Source organism: Centroberyx gerrardi, chromosome 21, assembly GCF_048128805.1.
Source record: "Centroberyx gerrardi isolate f3 chromosome 21, fCenGer3.hap1.cur.20231027, whole genome shotgun sequence".
NCBI lineage: Eukaryota > Metazoa > Chordata > Actinopteri > Beryciformes > Berycidae > Centroberyx > Centroberyx gerrardi.
Window position 1 is genome coordinate 17672189 of NC_136017.1, and position 19154 is coordinate 17691342.

At 39.6% G+C, this 19154-nt stretch overlaps 1 protein-coding gene across 1 annotated transcript; it reads right to left on the bottom strand.

Moving 5' to 3' along the window:
* Positions 1-1261: 1261 nt before the first annotated feature.
* Positions 1262-18950, bottom strand: mdka (midkine a). Its single transcript, XM_071916754.2, has 6 exons — positions 18798-18950; positions 18601-18683; positions 3935-4014; positions 3571-3738; positions 3036-3197; positions 1262-1732 (listed from the first exon to the last, which is right to left on the bottom strand). The coding sequence occupies exons 3-6, from the start codon at positions 4011-4013 to the stop codon at positions 1704-1706; spliced, it is 438 nt and encodes a 145-aa protein (XP_071772855.1). The 5' UTR covers position 4014; positions 18601-18683; positions 18798-18950; the 3' UTR covers positions 1262-1703.
* Positions 18951-19154: the final 204 nt, after the last annotated feature.

Genomic DNA, 19154 nt, shown 5'->3' on the forward strand with positions numbered 1-19154 from the left:
ATGTTTACCATTGATGTTTTAGATAGCTAAGAAATGTTCTGCTATCAAACTCCATTGTAGCTGAGCTGGAAATATCTCTATGTGACATCATGTTGTCTATGTTTTGCAAGCTATACAAGGGAATAAGAAAAATGCACCACCAAACAAAATGGGCCCAGAAATGCAAGGTACAACCCCAATAGTTGTTTTTTAACAGTGTTTTAGGGTGGATTTTTTCTTGAAGTCGTTTCAGGCACACAAACTCAAACTCATAACCCCTTATGACCCACATCCATTTCTCCATGTTACACCAGCTTTGAAAAGATAGCTATCTACTAATCTGTCTTTCTGATGTACTCGGATTTACTGTTTCTGCATTAATCCAGCCCAACAGACAAACAGAGATGGTCCTATGCTGTATGTTGGTGTACAGGACTCTAAGGCAAGCCTTACAAGCCAGACCAGATCTTTAAAGTTGCTCATAACGGGAGACACTGGGTGCACTTGTTACAGGGTTCCGGATGATGATGTTCTGGCTGAGTTTGTGCTTGGTTGTACAGAGAACACTCCCAGCGGCCCGACCTGCCCAATCTGAATCACTGGTGAAAACCAGCCAACAGGAAAACAGATTGACTAGTGATTTCATCTGTAAAATGAATGAGTCAAATCAATTTGCCAACAGAACTGATTCCAAATTTCAAACCGGTTAGTGTGGTTGGACTGCACTCCATCCAGTTCTAAGTGAGCCGACATGCTTGTAAACACTAAACGAGCGCTCGGGACAAAGACAATTGTTACCTGCCTACCTTGGCAATGGCTTCAATGCTGAGTGGCTACTGCAAAAAATGGGCTTTATCTACCATTGTCCCATTAAAGTGCCGTTGGCTATGAAACATCTTTCAATTGGTCGTGAATACTCAATTCACGACCGATTGAAAGATGTTTCACTTTTTAGGATGGGTTTTTTCCCCATAGAGCTCATGAGACAGCCATGTAGATATTCTCTAGATATGTTGATGTTGGTGTTTCATTGGGGTGCGTAACATGTAAATTAGACATGAATTCTTGTCCTAGGTATTCTGCTGCTGGATTATGAACGCACTCAATACGGCAGTATACCCCACTTCTCCCGGGGTCCCACGTGTACTGCCTTCCTGTCTGATAGGAGGACAGGAATAAGGCGGGCAAGAAGGAGACGACAAAGATGTCAAGAATTGTCAACTGACATGGCAAATGTCTACACCAGAAGATAGGCAAGAGCTACATGCTGTTTGCAACCTCAGTAAGTAAACATAACTTTATTTATTTTTTTACACTTATAACAGGGAATGATTTCCATACTGATACCTGATATACAGTACATACTGCACACTGATTGGTTTGACTATTTAGTTTCCAGACATTTCTCCTGTCGTGAATTACTACTGAGGTCTGGCGTGGCTTGTGAGGCTAACCCTAAGGCTGCATTTACACAGGAACAGAAAAACTGATATTTATTATTTTGTGATGCAGATTTGATCTCCTCTTGACTTTTTATTCTGTGTTTGTACAAAGCCTGGAGTGTGCCTATGGAAAAATCTTGTGTGCCTATGGAAAATCAGGCTATGTACTGTAAAGTCTCCACAAAACAGTGGTTCCAGACAATTATTGTTACTCCTCTTTCTTCTTTGACTCTGAAGACTATCTTGCGTCTCCCTGGAGAGCCACTTCACCTCGTGCCCCGTCTAGTTCTCCTTCCCTCTTCCCTTTTTTCCTAGAAAAAGACAATAACGTACGTAGGTACAAAGATTACTCACAGCATTCATTCACTTAATTTGAACAAGAAATACAATGTTACTTTTGACATCCACCGACTTTCTTGAGTTTGTTCCAGGGTAACGAATACATTTATGCTAAGCCCAGAGCCATTGGTAGAGATTTACTTAATGGATCTGACTACTTTCTAATTAATTTCTCTGGGATGCTAGGATTCACAAATCCTAGGCAAGGCTGGTAGGCGAGGCAAGGCATCAGCTGAATGCCTAAATATTAAATGGTCATTTGTACAAATGCATAGAAATGTACAAACATCTTTTTGACCCCCCAGAATTTCATTTCTGGCACAGTGGAAAACCCTCTGAAATCGCATTTAGACCATTGGACACTTAAACCTTCTATTGAAACCAAGAATAATAATTATATGAATTAGACAAAGAATAAGAATACACACTGTGTAAGCAAGCAAACTGCATTATTATCCATCATATCAGAGGTGGACGACACTGACTGGATGATATCCGATTTTTAATAAAAGGTCAATAGAGACTTGTAGTTGCATTACAAATGACCCATAAACCAGGTCTGGTGTCATCATGGAGGCCCATTGGAGAATTAGTTGTGCATAAATAATGGTTAAATGTGTAACTTCCTAGAAATAAGAGATATCTGAAAAAGATTGTTGATCTATCCTATTCAAATCCTATTCCTATTCAGATCCTATTCAAAAGCTTACCCACGCTTTTTGTAGCTGTTATGTTTCACTTTGATATAAATCCCTCATTCGTTCTAACTATATACACATGTGGCAGTGGTTGAATGATTGTCATCCAACACAGAACTGTCACTATGCGCCATGACACATGGAGTGGGGATTGTGGAGGCGGCTGCATCCTCTGTGGATGTCAGGAACTGGCTGGTGGATGCCCCCCCTCCCACAGCCAAATTGTTCCTGCAGTTGGCCGCCAACTTCTGTTTGTCTCTTTGGCTAATAAGACTGAACCGTTTCTGACACTGGGCAACAGTTCTCCTAGGACCAGAGCAACACGGTAACCAAATGTGTTATCTCCAATCTAATTTAAGGTACCATATTTCTGCACCTGGATTCTGCACCTCCAGCACAAGGACATCGGTTTCCTCTAAGGAGAAGCTTTTGTGGCAGATCCTCTCCGGACTGTTCTCTCCATCACAAAGTTGTCAGAGCACCATGGGGCAGAGGCCACTGCTTTTGCACCATATATAGGTCTAACCCTAATCCAAATGAACCTGGCCAAAATCAAAAAGTAAACTGCCATTCTAACCTTTGGTCTTAGTCTTGGTTTTTCCAGAGCAGGGCTTGGAGACAGAAATGGTCTGTTGACACTCAGCATTATACAGAGCCTTCTTTAGTGTCCCTGTTCTGGCCCGCGAGCCAGAGCTTGGATCACACTCTCCCCAACTGCCAAAACGATACTTACAGTCAGCTAGAGGAGAGAGAGAGAGACAGAGAGAGAGAGAGAGAGAGAGAGAGATGCTGAATTATAATACCACTTATATTCTCATTCTGTGGATAATAAAAATAAAAAAAAACTGTAAATGGGAATTCAGCCAATATGGAAAATTGTCTTTCAAATGAATAACCATTTCATACAGCAAAACTAGCAAATTGAATCTACTACATCCAGTTGCAGAGCACTTTCCATTTCATTACACACACTTGAACATCCCTCATTCCACCTACACATCCAGCCATCCATCCATCCATCCAAATTGTAATATCAAATTCCATTAGAGCACTGTCACCCTGTGCGAGTGTGTGTGTGTGTGTGTGTGTGTGTGTGTGTGTGTGTGTGTCACCTCCAAAGTCTTTCTTCCAGTTGCAGGGCACTTTACATTTCATCTTCCTGGTTTGTTGGTCACATGACCCCTCTCTAAACCCCACTCCACAGTCGCCGTTGCTAGGGACACAGTTGCCATAGCGCCAGTCAGTGCACTCTGACCCGGACTTGGAGGGTTTGGCTTTTTCTGAGGAGAGAGGAAAGATTTATTGACTGATTTCATTTTCTGATACATTGTTTACCTTTATTTCTCTACTGAGGGCCAACAAGGCTCCATGCTCTTTGAGAGTGAGTGAGTGAGTGAGTGAGTGAGTGAGTGAGAGAGAGAGAGAGAGAGAGAGAGAGAGAGAGAGAGAGAGAGAGAGAGAGAGAAAGGGACTTACCTTTCCTGTTTTTCCCACCAGCTGCTGCAATATTAACAGCCATCAGAGTCACCAAGAGCAACAGCAGCACAGCCCTCATCCTGTAAACACACAACAGAGGGAAAATCATTATTAAAATAGCTTCCATCAAACCTGGTAAACCATTAAGTGGTGACCCTAACCCCGGGGTTATTTCATATGAAATCATTATCTGGCCCTCTTACTGCCATTATAACAGCTCATAACAACCCGACAGGGGACTTCCAAACACTAGCAAAGGTAACATTTACATTGTCCTTGGGCCACAATTATAGAAACGTCTACCCATTGGTGTACACAGAACCTCGCGACACAACTGGACAGAAACTTGTAAAGTGAGGTGTCAGCAATGCAAGATTCTTCATCTAGCCTTAGGTGTTTCACATTAAAAACAGGATAAGATATCCTAGATATAGTCCGCTACAATAAACACACAACTGTCATTCAACAGCTTAAATCAGCAGTAAGCACATTTTTATAAATGCGGCGCCTGGGTTGGTGTGACAACGTCGGCCTACTTCCAGTGTCAAGACAGTGCTGGTGTGGCCACCGATAGTGATCAGCCAATAATAAACTGAGATATATACTGTAGCTTTCCCTTTGCCTCCCTACTAGCTTGCAGGAGAATCCTATTGGATTGCTAATGTACCAAATCACCCGAAGGCCTTGCAATGGTTAGTTGATTTGACGACATTCTTTCAAGTAGAAAAGGTAAAAAAAAACAAAAAAAACAAAGAGAGGGTCAACTAGTACATACCACTCCACCTGGAGCCCTGGGATTTCCCATTTTAATAAAGTGAACACTTGTCTTATTTCTGATGACCTTCACATGTAATATTGACTATATTATGAACTAATTTGATTTGGGAAATTGAAAAATACATGATAATAACCAAAAGAAAAAGAAATAAAATAAATAAACCCAATTCATTTGTATTAGAAAGAGAGTGTTGCATATTTGCATCGTGGTCCTCAATGGAAGACAAAATAACAATGACTTAACATACAACAAAAAACAATAAAAAGCACAAAATACAGTTTTATTCAATGCATTGTGTGGGCTGGGATGGGGGTTGGAATAGTTGGAATAATGTATCTCTATGTATTTCTAATTGCTCCATGACTACAAAGAAAAAACATAAAGAAATGTAAAATTCATGTCAGTCAGTCTTAGTATCAAAGACTAAGACGAAACATTTTAGAGTGATTTTTTTTTTCAATGCAGTAAGGCACAACATAAACAAAGCCATAGTGGAGCGACAGTGCTTCATACTGCAACCATGCTGCAACTATGGACCGGTGCTCTAATAACCCATCCAGGGACTGGAGTTGAAAAGCAGCCCAGTAGTGTCCCATGAGAAAATGACTCCCTGCTTACAAGAAGGATCAACTGAGGCGGTGCCAGGGGAATGAAAGATTATTTATGGCAATAAAGTTTAAACCTGACCTCTGACTGATTGGTCCCTGGGATGGTAGGGTTTAAAATGATGTAAAATGAATAGAACACTGAAGAATCAGCAATGCCTAATAATAGTCATGATATCATAATATGGCAACCACAAACCTAATAGTTTAAGATTCCTACGATATATCTAGCCAGGATTTTACTTATAGGTTAATAAATGACAAAATAACGCAATAAAACAATAATGATCCATTTTCACCTCCTCAGCTTTTGGTTTCTCATTCCACACAAGTTCAAACCGGTTCAAACCAGAGATTCCCAGCAGTGCCCAGGGTTAAGGGTCAGGGGTCAATATCTTTATGTCCAGTCAAGAGTTGTAGAATGACCAGAGGCTTGTTTCAGGTTAGAGGTTAATAACGGTTTGTTTCAAAATGGAGGCTGAACTTAAAGGAATAGTTCACCCAAACCGTACAATCGCCCTGTCAGTGGAAAAAACACAAAATTTTATCTATTATTTAATGCAAATCGAGTCTTCCTCCATTGTATTTAGCTTCCGCATTACTTAAATGATTCAGTCAATTAAGACTTTAGTCCCACAGTCCAAAGACATGCAAGTCAGGTGGATTGGAGTGAATGAATGAATGAATGAATGAACCACAAATAGAAACAAAAATCAGCTACTTAAAGAAAAATACTCATTTATGCTTTTTCCCTTCAAGTAATAATCCTTGATATTGTATAAATAAATGTCTGTTTTGCTACTCTCTATCCAACTGACATAACACAATAGTCATTCAACCTATAGTTAGTTCATGAAAGCTTTTACATTGTCTATTTTATAGTGTGTTTTACATTTCAGCTTTGCTTGGAATAAATAGAACTCTTTTGGACTGGTAGGTTTCGCTGTCATTTATTAGCCACTGTTGACTATTGACTGTAATAGACATGCATTAATAATGTAATGTAAATCACAATTTTATAAAAACATGTTTGATATATTTATATAGTGTAGATATCACTGTCAATGCAAAACACCACAGGAAAGATTGCTTATCACCAAAGATGTTGTCAAAAAAAAAAAAAAGAATCTTGCAGTATTACTACAAAGACCCTATTCATATATAACTTTCATCAATTTGATACTACATACTGTGATGTATACCAAGAGGTTTTGGTCCTAAAAATAGGACCATAAAAAAATAAATAAACAAAACTGTTCTAGGTGGGTTTGCCCTCCACTACATCCTGGAGTTTTACATATACTTTGAAGCTTTGCAAAGGGTTGTTTAAATTTTAAATATTTCTCCTAACTACTAGAACTAGAAAGAGATGTGCATTTTGAGTTATGAGAGTTGCTAAAAACTTATTTTCATGTGCAAGCCTCCAAGAATCTTCCAGAAATGTATGCAAATGAACACAGCAATGCGGTGAATTCAGCAATAAAACAAATACCAACTTTGGATAATTAAAAGGTTTATCTTCACACTTTGGGTAGTGCTAATCGTCTATGATTATTTAAAGCCCCCACAATTATCTCAAATTCATTATGGTAGCAGAGCATAATGGCTGTAGAAACATGAGATCATCACGGTGAAAATGGGTTTATTCTATGTGTTGCTTTTTATGTGATTACTCTGTCATAAGTGATCCATTTGTATTTGCATCTGCTTTGTACATTCAGTAGGGTCTGATACTGTCTTATACATTCTTACAAATTGGGCGTAGGGTAAACACCTTTTCAATGCAGGATGAAATCTGTTTGCATTCAAAATACTATTCCTATATGGCAGTTTTCAGAATAGGCTTGTGCATGGTCACTTGTCCTTGAGATAATTTTATTTGAACAGAAATCTATCTCTGCATTATTCCTTTTGGTACTAAATTTAATAGTTGGATGTAGTGTGTTTAGTTCATCAATAAACTCAAGAAAAACATCTTCAGAGCCTGTCCAAAAGAAAAAGCTATCATCAGTGAATCCAACCCAAATCAGAACATTTGAGAAAAAAGAAAGCTCATGTTAAAAGTTTTCCTAAAGATTTAAGAAAGTTATATTAGACACCACTAATATTAGTGGCATCATGTAATACAGCCTATGCTTGTGCTCTTTCACTTTCTTATGCGTTTTTATTTGTGCTCATTAAGCTTTATTAAAAGTACATTTTGCTTACCAAGTGCATCCCACTGTTATTTTTTCGCTTTTTTTTAGTAGTAGTGCAGGCTAACCACTAGGAGAATGAAGACTATTTTCTATATCCATTAGCATCGTATATAAACTTTGCAATGTTGCAAAACTAGGACTATTTAATATTATTCATCATCTTTTTTTTTTTCATTTTAGCTTAAAGACTGGTGAAAAGTAGGGTACTGAACTGGCCATCTGCTATTGGCTGATCTTTGGTGCCAGGTGATGTCACCACCTGTTGTACTCTATAGAAGGTGACATCACATGGCACCAAAGACCAGCCAATAGCAGATTGCCAGTGCAGTACCCTAATTTTCACCATTAGATGTCAGGCTTCACCACAGATTTGGATTTTGGCTTCAGTTACTCTTTAATAATGCTGTTTACACAAAAACACAGAGAGTACATTACAAACTGATCAACTGATGGGAGATAGCAAAGTCTGACGTCGTCAAGGCAACACGTGATGCCACAAAGTGCTGTCCCATTCCTCATGTACCATTTCGTGCCCTTGCACCCTCTTGCACTCATGCATTTACACTGAGCAGCAGGTGACGTCAATCAAAGTCTGTCAGGGTTCAGTGCTTAGGGCATAGGGAGGACATTGGGATTGGGCCATTGTGTGGAATGTTGGTATAAAGACTTAAAATATCAAGGCTCACCATAAATGTTACTTCAGATGTGTTTTCAAACTAACACAATTTAAAAAGTCCACTGAAGGGCAAATATTGAAATCCATAAATTGGTTGAGATAAAGACCCAATTCTTGAGATGACTGGCTGCCCCTTTGGATCATTTACTGATTTATTAATTGTAGGCAGTGTATGAAACACTGGTCTCTTAGGGACTCTTTAGTTATCCAATGGATATCTAGTCCCCACTTTAATGATTCTGTCTATTTCAGTTTTGAATTCCAAAGTGGGGTCAGAATTCAATCTATCACAGCACTGTGTGTCTTTCAATTCAAACACCACAGCATAATAATCTTTGCTCAAAATCACTATTGCACCTTCTTTATCTGCTCATTTAATTATGTCATCACAATCTTTTAGTGATTTACACACAAACATGTATGTGTGTGTGTGCACATTATAAAACCAGATGTATGGACAAATGTGAAGATAATGCAGCTGACGCACGAGACAGAAAAGCAGAGAGGTCCGACAGACACAGAAAGACAGGAGAAGAAAGAAAAACAAAGAGAGCAGCAGAGAGACAGCGACTAAGAGATCGACAGATGGACAGAAAACGGGTGAAAGACAGATGAAAAGAGGGAGGACAGTCTGTGACAAGCCCTTTACCCATAATACACCATCTCATTCTTAGCAAAGCCAGTGACCGAGAAACACACTGTGACCACAATGCAGGGAGTGTGTGTGTGTGTGTGTGTGTGTGTGTGTGTGTGCGTGTGTGTGTGTGTGTGTGTGTGTGTGTGAGTGCACACGCGTTTGTGTTTGAGCCAGATAACAAAAGCCAAGAGTGTGTTGGCCTATATAGGGAAGGTGCCATGTTTTTTTTTCCTTTTTTTTCCTTGAGCTCAACTTTGAATCGGCTTCATTTTTTCAACTGGACTGCGCAGAAATGCACTCTCACTCTCTTTCTATTCATTCTCTCTCTCTCTCCCGCTCTCTCTCTCTCTCTCTCTCTCTCTCTCTCGGACTTCACCTCCTTGTCAGGATATCTTTATGAACACTAATGCTTGTTCATCTTTCCCCCGAGGTATCCACCAAATTTCACAATTAATAATAAACATTTTTTTAATTTATCATTGTGAATTTGTGATGTATTTTATCTCCTAAAAAAGTACAAAATTCACTTTTCAGCAGCTATATTGTGTTTTGAGCAGAAACATGACAAATGCCTCTGAAAGCCACGGTGTGCCTAATTAATGACATGTTGCTTCGACTTATGTTTTAATGATCAAAATATCAATACTGCAAACAATATTTCAATTTATGTTTCTTTTCAAGTGGTAAAGTTTCATCCTCACTGGAGACAAGAAATAAAAACATTTCAAGCTCATCCAGTAGCTCCCATTAAAGGAATACACCAAGTTAGCCATCACTTGTTGTCAGTCTTTGTATTAAAAGCTTTGTGAATCAATTCAAGACCAAAAAGAGTCCTCAGTCTGGGGACCGAGGATGTGCTTGAGCCCAAGTTGCAATACTACAACCCTGGTTTGGGTGTTAAAGGAATACAGTGACATTTCTGAGAGATTGTCTCATTGGTCAACTTCCTAAGTGATGAGAACATATAGACACCAAAACCATCCATTGGTCCTTGATAGATTGTTGGTTCCGGTGTACCATGGTAACACTTATGCTATGTTGAGAAATAGTAGGACAGTAGGTGAGTGTTCGCATGGAGCCTGCTATCACTCAACATAGTGTATGCTAAAGTGTTAGCATGGAGCAACGTGGATGATTTTGGTGTCTATGTTCTCATCACTTAATGGGGAAGTTGACCAATGACAACCTGTTCAAAGACTCTCATCTCACTACTGGCTTTGTTTATATGCTTGGTCCCTAGATTGAGGACTCTTTTTGGTCTCGAATTGATTCACAGAGCTTACAAAGACTGACGGCTAAACATTAGTTTTATATGTATTTTGTGTCTGTAACAACACATTGCATTGGAAAGCCAACAAGTCACAAGTAAATTTGCCAAAAGAATATTGTGGATGTTTACAGCTGTGATGAGATGATGCCAGGAGAAATTAAAATGAAAAGGCTACATACTTAAAGAGTTAAAAACACTAGTCCAAATGCAGTGTGAGATTTTACAATTATCTATGGGGTAGTTACTGTAAGAATGTGAAATATGTGACTTCGAAACACTGCTGTCTACCAGAGAGAAAAACCCTGGTCCACAGACAGAAAAACTATAAACTCCCCCAACTGACATTTCTTCTCTCTGCTCTGATTATCTCTGTCAGTGCCTAGAGGTCCATCTGCCAACACACAACACACACACACACAGAGCAAAAACTGTCCTGAAACCATTTCCTTACTTTCTTATGAGCATGAAAGCAAACAAAGAAAATATTACTTAAGGGTCAGCCATAACCTTAGTATGAGAAGTTATTTTCCAGTTGGAATGAGTGACTGAGAGAGGAAAGGAACAAAGGCCATTTTTCCATCCCCTACTGTGACGGCCAAGGGCGGCATTTCCTTAAATATGAGACTCTGAGAGAGAAGACTGGACTGATATGACAACATGTCATCATTTTAAAATTCTGGGTTTAGCTAAAATAAACAAGCTCCAGCTCTATACACACACCAGCTCTATAGTCATACAAAATATCCACAGAGATCTGTTGTATATGTGACTTTTTGGCTTAACAAGTAATTCATCTTTTTGCAAGTAAGCAGTTTCCACAATTTTTCACTTGAACCAGTACGTACTATTGCAGACTCGGTATGCTTCAAGCTCGAGAATGATTAGTTCAAAATTGTTTGTCCATTCCTTTTCGCCCAGCACTAACAGCTATGCCCTTTGCTTTTAACATCTTTGTTACTGAGTCTTGGTGGAGGGACTAGAACACCAGTTTGTTCCTGTTCTTCTACATTGGGTTCTATTCAAATCCAATGTGGTGAATGTGCTGGTAACAGTAGGAATTGTTGCATCCTTTCCAGTCAAATGGGTAAATCTTACATTAGTTATGCTAATGATCTAGCAGGATCAGTCCACGTGGCACCCATTGCACCAGACCACAGCATTAGAGAGTAAGTACACTGAGGTTTTCATTGCATGTATGGCAACTGCACGAAGTCTTGCACTGCTGAGACTGAACCCATAGCTGAGGAGGAAAATCCTTTGGTCGAGTTAGCTAAACATTTAGTTAACTAAAATCTTGCCTGAAGCAAGTGATTTTGGGCAAGGGCAAGCTTAATTGGATTCCCTGGCTGCTCATGAGAGCTGTGGGCAGTCCAGATAGCAAAAAATGTTCAACTGACTAAATGTTTAGCTAGCCCAGTTAGTGAGTGAGATTGGGCAGCACATTAAGGCAGCTGGACCTGATGGCATCAGCACCAGGGTATGTGCCAGTGAGCTAGCAGAATTTTCCAGCACCTCCTCTCAACCTATCCCTGAGGCTGGAGAGGGTGGCTCCACTGTGGAAAACCTCCTGAAAGGATGCCACAGTGTCCTCAATGAGGACAGACTGGTGGCACTGACATCTTACTTAATGAAGATCTTTGGGAGGCTGGTCCTGAAGCACCTCTGACTTTTGGTGGTAGACTCCCTGGACTCAATGGTCCACAGGGCTTATTCCCACCTGGAGAGGCCAGACTCTCTAAGAATCATATTCTTTCATTTCTCTAGGGTTTTCAACACATTCTAGTCCATCCTGTACCGGGAGAAGCTTACAGCAATGCAGGTGGACAATGTCACGGTGTCCTGGATTATGGACTATCTAGTTGACAGGCCACCGTTTGTTTGTCATGCCACCTCCAGAGGTTCTCTGATGACTCTTCTATTGTGAGATGCATGAGTGAGGGCAATGAGAAGGAGAGTGAGAGTTCATTAGGTTGTACAAGGAGAACCATCTGCAGCTGACCATTAGTAAGATAAAGGAGCTTGGATTTCCAACAGACTTTTGTCAGCATCCAGGGTGAGGAGGTGGAGAGGGTTCAGTCTTAGAAGTACCTGAGGGTTCACATCAAAAACAAACTGGACTGTAGTTTATAGCCCTCTTAGATCTCTTCAAGTTCAAGATGTTGAACCAGAGAGTGTAGAGTTGGAGCTCAATTTTACAGCCTGATAGCCTGTCTATAGTGGGGAGAGCATACTCCCCAAGATCATTCAGGTAGTAAAGTCAGGTACACCTCTGAGGTCAGCTAGATAGAGTAATGCACAATGAAGGTAGCATCTTGTGTTAGGAGGAATGGCAGAGTATTTAGACAGGACTTAGAGATACACCTTTTGGGCCTTCTGGCCTCCTTGTTGTTTAAATATATGTAATAAAAAAATGTATATTTTTACCGGTACATAGCACAAATATGACCATAATATATCTGCGTGCGTTATCCTTTAACTACTTTTATGTAGGTTTTGCTTTCCTTTTTCACTTTGATATAAATTGGTCAATCAGTAGACACAATACTAGTAGACACCAGTAGACACAGTAGAGTCAATAATACGAGTAAGACAGAGTCTGTACAGGTGGCAGGTATGCCATTTTGGAATTGCAATGAAGGTAGGCCTATGGCTGTGACGAACAACATGATCTGGTGCAGAATCATGGCTGTAATTGTTTTGGTAAAATTTGATAGTGGCGGGGCAAAAAAACCCTCTGATTTTTACAATTCTGTCTGAATAATCAAAATAAGTACTTTGCGTATGTAAATATTATTATGGGGCGTTGTCAGTTTATGCAGTCATGTAAATGGCTTAATAGGACTATTATGGCATTATTGTGCACATGTAAATGTAGCTGATGACTAACTGAATGCAACCATTTTAATCACTTGAGTAAAACAAACTACAAGCAACTGACAAAATAATAGAAACACATTTTACTGTACTACAAAGATAGTTGTAACTGCACGTGTGGTTATTGTGTGAATCATTGTCCGACATAAAACCGACAAAAATCGCATCATTACACACAGAAAAGCATATTTGGGGTGTCGTTTATTCACGCTTTGCAACTCTGTATCTCCCGGACAAGAACATTGTTTCCTCTTGGGAGAAGCTTTCATGGCGCAGCCAGTCTGGACTCTCCTCTGCATTATGAAAATGTCAGTGCGCCATGGCAGGGAGTGCACTGCTGAGCTGATTTGATTGGCCATGACTGACACCAGGCCATACCACACCTACTGATAATTTACTCCCCCGAACCCACATGTGTGCCACCTGTGCACTAGCACCTTTGGTTACGAACTGTCATTTTTCTGTCATGCCCAAGTGAGCTAACACTGTGAACTTGCACCAGTAACTGTCTTGATTCACGGAGATATGGCTGCTTACTTCTACCTTTGGAAGCCCTTCTTGTAAACCAATGGCAATGCAAATGTATTGGAATAAAATGTGGGATTATCTTCTTTGAAATGTAGTCAAAGTATGAAATTCCGTAAAATTTCATAAAATAAAAAAGTACTTAAAATGTACCTCAATGCATGCATAAAATCATCACAACTCAACTAATTTTGATATGTTTTTCCTTGAACTGAAAACTTACAGTCCTTTGTGTTGAAAATGTTTCAAGACCCCGGCGCCCCTGGAACCCATTCAAAACACACTGTATCGTTTGAAAAAGTCTTAGCCGTGAATCTAAAAATAAGTCCTGTAGAGCTGGCATTTTGGAGACACAATGTTCTTATCTGACAGGAGCAATAGTCATGGTTTATCATTGAAGCAACACGCACACACTCGCACACTCTCACCCACAGTCTCATAATGAAAAGCTGACAGTCTGCATTTCTGCCACGTATTCATGTTTTAATCTGAGAAGCAAATGAAGGAAGTGTGCAGTGAAAAAGACCAATTTTGCCCCCCAGCCGCCCAAGTTTGGATTCTGACCATATTATTAGGAATTGGGGGGGGGGGGGGGGGGGGGGGGAGTGGAGGGGGGGGGATAAAGACTTGAGAGCTGGTGTGTGTGTGTGTGCATGTGTGTGTTGCTGTTGACTGTATAATTAGGGATTTTGAAAAGCAGCCGAGCAGAAATGACTTTCTATCTGTCCCTATATGACCTACTAACTATGCTGGAGAGGCAGACAGACAAGAGAGAGAGACAGAGGAGAGAATAGATACAGATAGAGAGAGAGAGAGACAGTGAGAAGTAGTGCATCTCAATACACATCACTGTCACCCAAAAAGATTAACACACACGCACACATGCGTTTGCATTTCTATATTACTGAGGACCTTCCATTGACATTCCCTAACCACTTACCCAAACATTGATCCTCGCCACTACATTTACTAACATTAACCCTGAATTTAACCTAAAACTAATTCTAATTTTAATCCTAAACCCAAATCCTAATTCTAAACTAGCCACACGAAGAAGTGAGGACTGACAAAAGCCCTCACTTTAGAGGATTGTCCTCAACACACACACACACACACACACACACACAAAACGGACCCTCACTGCAAACTTTTTTCTCTGATTGTTGGATACATTTTCTCTCTTCTTTCTCCTCATCTATCTCTCTGTGTCTCTCTCTTTTTGTCCGGACACATTCAAAGAAACTAATTTCAACCCAATACTATTTGTAAAAAAAAAATTAGAGGAACAAGATACATGAAGGATCTTCATAATTCCAATCTCAATTCATTATCCAGTTTCTTCCTCTTTAGAAAGCCATGGAAAGATCTGAGCCATAAATAGTTTGAAATGTTATTTTGTTTATGTAGTAATCCAGCCCCAGAGCCATACAGAGTAAGTTTGGTACCAGAGAAGAAGAAGACAAATAAATAAACAAATAAACAGCTGAGGCAGTTAGAAAAGTTGAAAATTCTTACATTATTTTCTGCAAGGAACATATGTATGTTTGTTGATAAGCAAGGCAACAAAAAGCTACAAATTTAGTAATAGAGTTGGAAGTGCTGAAAGAGAGATTGGCATGTAACGGGACTGCATAGACAGATTTGTATCAGAACCATGCATAGACAGAGTTCAGTATCACAGCCATACATAGACAGATTTGAATGCCAGGGGATTACATGAACAGATTTCACCAAGTAGTCAGAGTTTGGTGATAGAGATTGGTGCTCTATCCAGTCAATAGCCTAAGTATTGGAAATAAAGTAATAATAAGTAATAAAGTAGTGTAATTGTAATCAATTATTCCACCATTGCTTTAGGTTTAGGGTTAGGGTTCCTTGGTAATGTTATTTTTGCTGCAGTGTATTGCAGCACTTGCAGCTGAACATATTACAATGTAGCTTAATAGTTGTGTGCTGTTTGTTCTGGTCCATTGTGAATTTACGACAAGCCATGTTAGCAACAGTGACAGTTAACAGTTACCTGGAAGCTGTCTTTGTTCGCATTGCACACACATGAAATGATGCCACTTGTAGCTATTTCTGGCAGAAGATGACAGCCTACAGTCTCTCTGTCTATTGTTGACACTGTTTTAAGGACAATGAAATGTCTAGCTACCAGAGTTAACGGGTATACTATTTGCAGATTTCTAACTAAAGTTAGTGGTGGTATGGTTTGGTATCAACGCATTAGTTAGTTGGCTCAAAGCCCGGGCAGATTGGAATCTGGCCGACAGCAAACTGTTGGAGCAGCAAGGTGGCTGAGTGAGCAGAGAGACTGTCCTTCAACCAGAGGATTCAAACCCCCACCCTGCTTAAGTGTTCTTGAGCAACACACTGAATCCCTACCAGCTCCAGGGGTGGACCCAGAACACACTCAAGGGATTACATCTCCCAGCGTGCCTGGGAGCGCCTGGGAATCCCTCAGGAGGACCTGGAGGAAGTTGCTGGGGAAGAAGACATCTGGGCTGCTCTGCTGCCCCGTTGCCACCATTGACTCTGAATAAGTGCCTTGAAAATGGATGGGCGGAGATTCTGCAGAATTTTGACCGAGAAGCTAATGAAATAGCTAACACTAGGCACGAGCTAGGCAAGAGCTAGGCAAGAGCTAGAAGCTGGTCACTTCTGGCTAATGACTTTAGCAGGCACACAAAGTTTATTTTAGTTATTTGAGTTTTTTATTCTTACAATTTATTCTATATTTACTTTTTTTTCTTACCACATATCTGAGATATGTTAAAAATGTTAAAGGTACCTTTCAGGTTAAAAAAACTGAAGATACCCCGTGCACAGCAGTGCTTCTCTCCTGGGTGCCAACTGGTGCAGGGTAAACCACAGTAAACCAAAAAATCAATATTCCAGCACACACCAGGATACTAGGATTGTAATCTGTTAATAAAAAAGTCCTAAAAAATCCTAGTATCCTGGTATGGGCTGGAATATTGATTTTTTGGTTTACTGTACCTTTCAGGTTGTTGAGGAAGAAATGGAAAAGTACCTATACTAAGCAACATTCCTATATGCTCACTTAATATGTAATCTTTGACCCATATTTACACAAGTGCCTAAAAGAATACTGAATCTGCTTCACCATTATAAGATGAAACTCTAAAAGTAACATCTTGTATGTTTCTCATTGAACTGTGAGCCTGGAATGTGCAAATGCTTTAAGTTCTAACCTTTAAGTGTTAGAACTATAATTATCATTGGTTGTGTCTTTTTCATATGACCTTATACTTTTTCACCAATAGCTTTATTATATTCTATCTGTATGAACATAATCATGAATATTCAACACTATAAAACTCTGTTATCATCCACATTTTGAGTTCCTTGGCTCCCTACCTGCAGATTGAATAAACCTGTCAACCTGCCACTCTCTCCTCCTGAGTTTTCTTACACAAGGTGGTATTTGATGCATAACATGTAATACATTATGACTGAATGTATTTGATTTGTTTAACTGTCTTTTATTTGATTCACAATGTTTGATTTATAATGTTTAGCAAGTCAAGACAACTTCTCTTAGAAGTGGAATTTCATGGAATTCAATTCCTGTCATTCCAATTCTGTTTCCTCAGGGCTGGGTTCCAATTCCAGTTCCAATGCAATTGATTTGGAATTTACCGTCCAACTCTGTTTCATAGCAACGAATGTGTGCACTGATTTGCTTGGTAATATAGCATAATGCAAGGCTGCAGCATTATATGGGTCTCACGTTGCCATCCACCCATGAGATCATCTGTCTTGTGAGGCTGGGTCTTACTAGCTTCATGAAATCTTAAACCTTTCTGCTTTTGATATCTGTTTCTCTGAGGGAGTGATTAACATGTTAGTATGTAGTATGTGTCTGGCCCACTTTTTACACACCAAGACACTATATGCAACTCAAGTAGAATAACAGTGAATATGGAATGCTGCACTTTAAACTGCATGCCATTGTGTTTGTTTGTTTTATATCCATGTGGTGTCTCGTGTTTTTATACTGTATGCTGTTTTATGCAGGGAAAATTCATTTGGGGGCAATAAAGGTTCATTCAATTAAATTTTATTGGACTGCATCTGTCTGTCTGCCTGTCTATCTACCTGGCTGTTTGTGCCATTACCCACAATTTGTCAGCAGAAAGGGAAACTAATAACATGCAATTTTCTCTCAACCTCTCATCTCCCTCTCTCTCTCTCTGTCTCTCTCTCTCTCTCTCTCTCTCTCTCTCGCTCTCTCTCTCACACACACACACACATACACACACACACATATATTGGAAATGTGCTATCAAAGCCTAAAACTTCCAAAATAACACAACAAAGCAAGTTGTATCAGCAGAAAGCAAAAACATGCAATTCTAATATTTTTTCATCAAAACCTAAAAATATCCCAGAAAGATATCTGAAAATAGCTTAACTGCTGCGCATGCGCGTGTATACACACACACACACACACACACACACACACACACTGCCCCATTTTCCATGTCTCCCTCACTAAAAAATACAACACATACACCATATAAATGACTCTGTATGGAAGAGCTTTACTTGCACTCTTTTAGAGTTGATGTGTCTGAAAAGTGCTGGAATCTGGCACAGAAAATGGGACATTTACATAAAGACTGAAATGCACAATAAAACCCAGCAGGCAGATGATCAGCATAAAACAAAACAACAAAAAAAATGAAAATAAAGGGTAAAAAGGCAGGAAAGTAGGAATAGTAGAGTTAGATATGAATGGAAAATGTGTGTTGTTTTTTTTTAGCAAAAAGCGTAAGTGCTAAAAGAAAAAAAAACTTTGAGAACACCTTTCCATTAGATCACAATAATTGGAAAAAAAAAAAAAAAAAAAAAAAAAAAACGTCCTCAGCATCTACTAACACACAAACCACAAGCAAGTGATCATCTAATTCCGACAGTGGAAAATGCCAGCCAAAATCACAGGTTATATAAAGTAACAACTTAGAAAACTTTTAATAAAACTTCTTCTCTGTAACAAACTGAATGCTTTTCTAAAGGTTAGGTTTCCAGAAAGTCTCAATAAACCTCATTAAAACAGAACAAACCAAAGGAACTCACTTGTTTGTTGGTGGAGCTTCTCTAAATTTGTGGACGGAGATTAAGTTGCAAATGTGACACCCTTGAGAGTTAAGTTGTTTTTGCTGTAACACAACAATCCCCAATATTGACTGTTAGAGTGAGAATAGCACAATGAAAGTAGTAACAATGAAGTCAACTGCATGTAAAGGATGAACTGAAATGTCTAGAGAACTTACTTGTTTCCCAGGCTGTAGTTCTTCAAAGTTGGAGTAGTAGAAACTCTCTGGGGAATTCAAGTTTTTGGTTGAAGGAATTTGACTGAAGTTCTCTCTCTCTCTCTGGCTGTATGTCTCTCGCTCACACCCCTCCTTAAGCCCCCTGCCTTTGTCTCCCAAACCAGTTCATTCTGGTTGCATTAGCCCCCATTCACTCTTCCTCACACAAACACACACATAAACTACCCCCCCATTCTCTTTTTCACACACACACGCACACACACACACCATGAATCCTGTCCCAGCAAGGAATGACACTGCCAAGTTTATCCTCTGTCAACTGGTCTGTAGCAGTTAAAAACATTTTTAATAGGCTAG